Below are 1639 nucleotides of genomic sequence, written 5' to 3' on the forward strand. Positions count from 1 at the left end.
ATATATATATATATATATATATATATACATTTTTTTTTTTTATGCATATATATACAGTATATATAAATACCTTGCTACGTGTACTGCGTTAGGCTAACTGAGACTTGTCATTTGCACTTATATATTGTTGCTCTTTTGTTAGTTTTGATTGCTTCTATTGTCCTCATTTGTAAGTCACTTTGGATATAAGCGTCTGCTAAATGACTAAATGTAAATGTAAATTAATTAAACAGTGTGCGTTTTTATATGGTTACTACACTATCGTTCAAAAGTTTGGGGTTGGTAAGACTTGTTCAATGTTTCTGACAGAAGTCCCTTATGCTCACCAAGGCTGCATTTTTAAATCAAAACTACAGTAAAAACAGTCATATGGTGACATTTTTACAATTAAAATACCTGTTTTCTATTTCAAAATATTTTAAAATGTCATTTATTCCTGTGACGCAAAGCTGAATTTTCAGCATCATTACACCAGTCACATGATCCTTCAGAAATCATTCTAATGTGATGATTTGTTGCTCAAGAAATATTTCAATATCAATGTTGAAAACAGTTGTGATGCTTAATATTTTGATGAAACCATAATACATCTTTATTTAGGATTCTTTAATGAATAGAAAATGTAAAAGAACATCATTTCACAAACACATCATTATAAATGGATGCTTGCTGAATTAAAGTATTTATCTCTTCAAAAAAATAAAAATAAAAAAACATTAATCTTCGATGCCTGTTTGTAAATTTGTTGTAATTACGGTAATTCAAAGTCAAATTCCTCTGTATTCTCTCATACCTCGCTGTCCGTGCTGGCCTGAATGACCTCCCATGTCTGTGAGTCCACATCATAGCAGTGCAGTTCATTGGGTAGAGTGTTGTCTGCTGCCCCTCCAAACACATACAGGTGACGGTCAAACGCCACCATGGTGTGTCCGTAGCGTCTCTGAGGGGGCGGAGGGGAGCCACGCAGCAAGTGCTCAGTTGGAATCCGGGTCCATCTGAAGAGAAAATACACTGCTTATTGAGAACAAAAAATGTATAGTTCCTCTTTTTGTAATGTTGAGCTGAAAATGACACTACTGTCTTCTGTAGAGCTGCTTTATAGTTGAAACTGACATTGGTTCATAACTGATCAACTCTGCCACAACGACATTGTTTTTCTTGTTTATTACTGTGAAGCTGCTCTGAAACAATCTGTATTGTATAAAGCGTTATATAAATAAATGTGACTTGACATAATAAAAACTTGTGTGCATATTACACATAAAATGACATTAATCAAGGTCCTCTTTGCCGTGCTCACATGTGGCCTTTGAATTCAAACTGAAAGAGGTTGTTAGTGATCTTGGCTCCACTTTGGCCGGAGAAAACAAACATCTTATCCTGACATACAGCTACTGGGAAGTTACAACAGGAAGGTGGGATTTCACCACTTTGTTCAATCTAAAGGAAACAAAGAAAGCAGTAAATCAGAAACAATCCAACATGGTATATGTTTACTGGCAGGGAATTGTGTATTTTATCAACTTTAAGGTGAACACAAATCCTTAAGTAAAAGTTTAAAATAAAATAACACAGCCCTGCATCTTGAAAAAGTAAATAATTGTGTTGATTTGCAAAAAAAAAAAAAAGGTGTAATATT

The 1639-nt window shown here is 33.9% G+C and overlaps 1 protein-coding gene across 1 annotated transcript in view; it reads right to left on the reverse strand.

The window, feature by feature from the left end:
• The window catches only part of LOC107668721 (leucine-zipper-like transcriptional regulator 1), an 11241-nt gene that overhangs the window by 7051 nt on the left and 2551 nt on the right, over positions 1-1639 (reverse strand). The window contains exons 8-9 of the mRNA XM_016460695.1: positions 1301-1440; positions 794-995 (exon numbers count right to left, since the gene is read on the reverse strand). Coding sequence (XP_016316181.1) covers positions 794-995; positions 1301-1440 — 342 coding nt within the window. The remainder of the gene's footprint in view (positions 1-793; positions 996-1300; positions 1441-1639) is intronic.

The sequence above is a fragment of the Sinocyclocheilus anshuiensis genome, unplaced genomic scaffold (assembly GCF_001515605.1).
Source record: "Sinocyclocheilus anshuiensis isolate Anshui unplaced genomic scaffold, SAMN03320099.WGS_v1.1 scaffold36, whole genome shotgun sequence".
NCBI classification, from domain to species: domain Eukaryota; kingdom Metazoa; phylum Chordata; class Actinopteri; order Cypriniformes; family Cyprinidae; genus Sinocyclocheilus; species Sinocyclocheilus anshuiensis.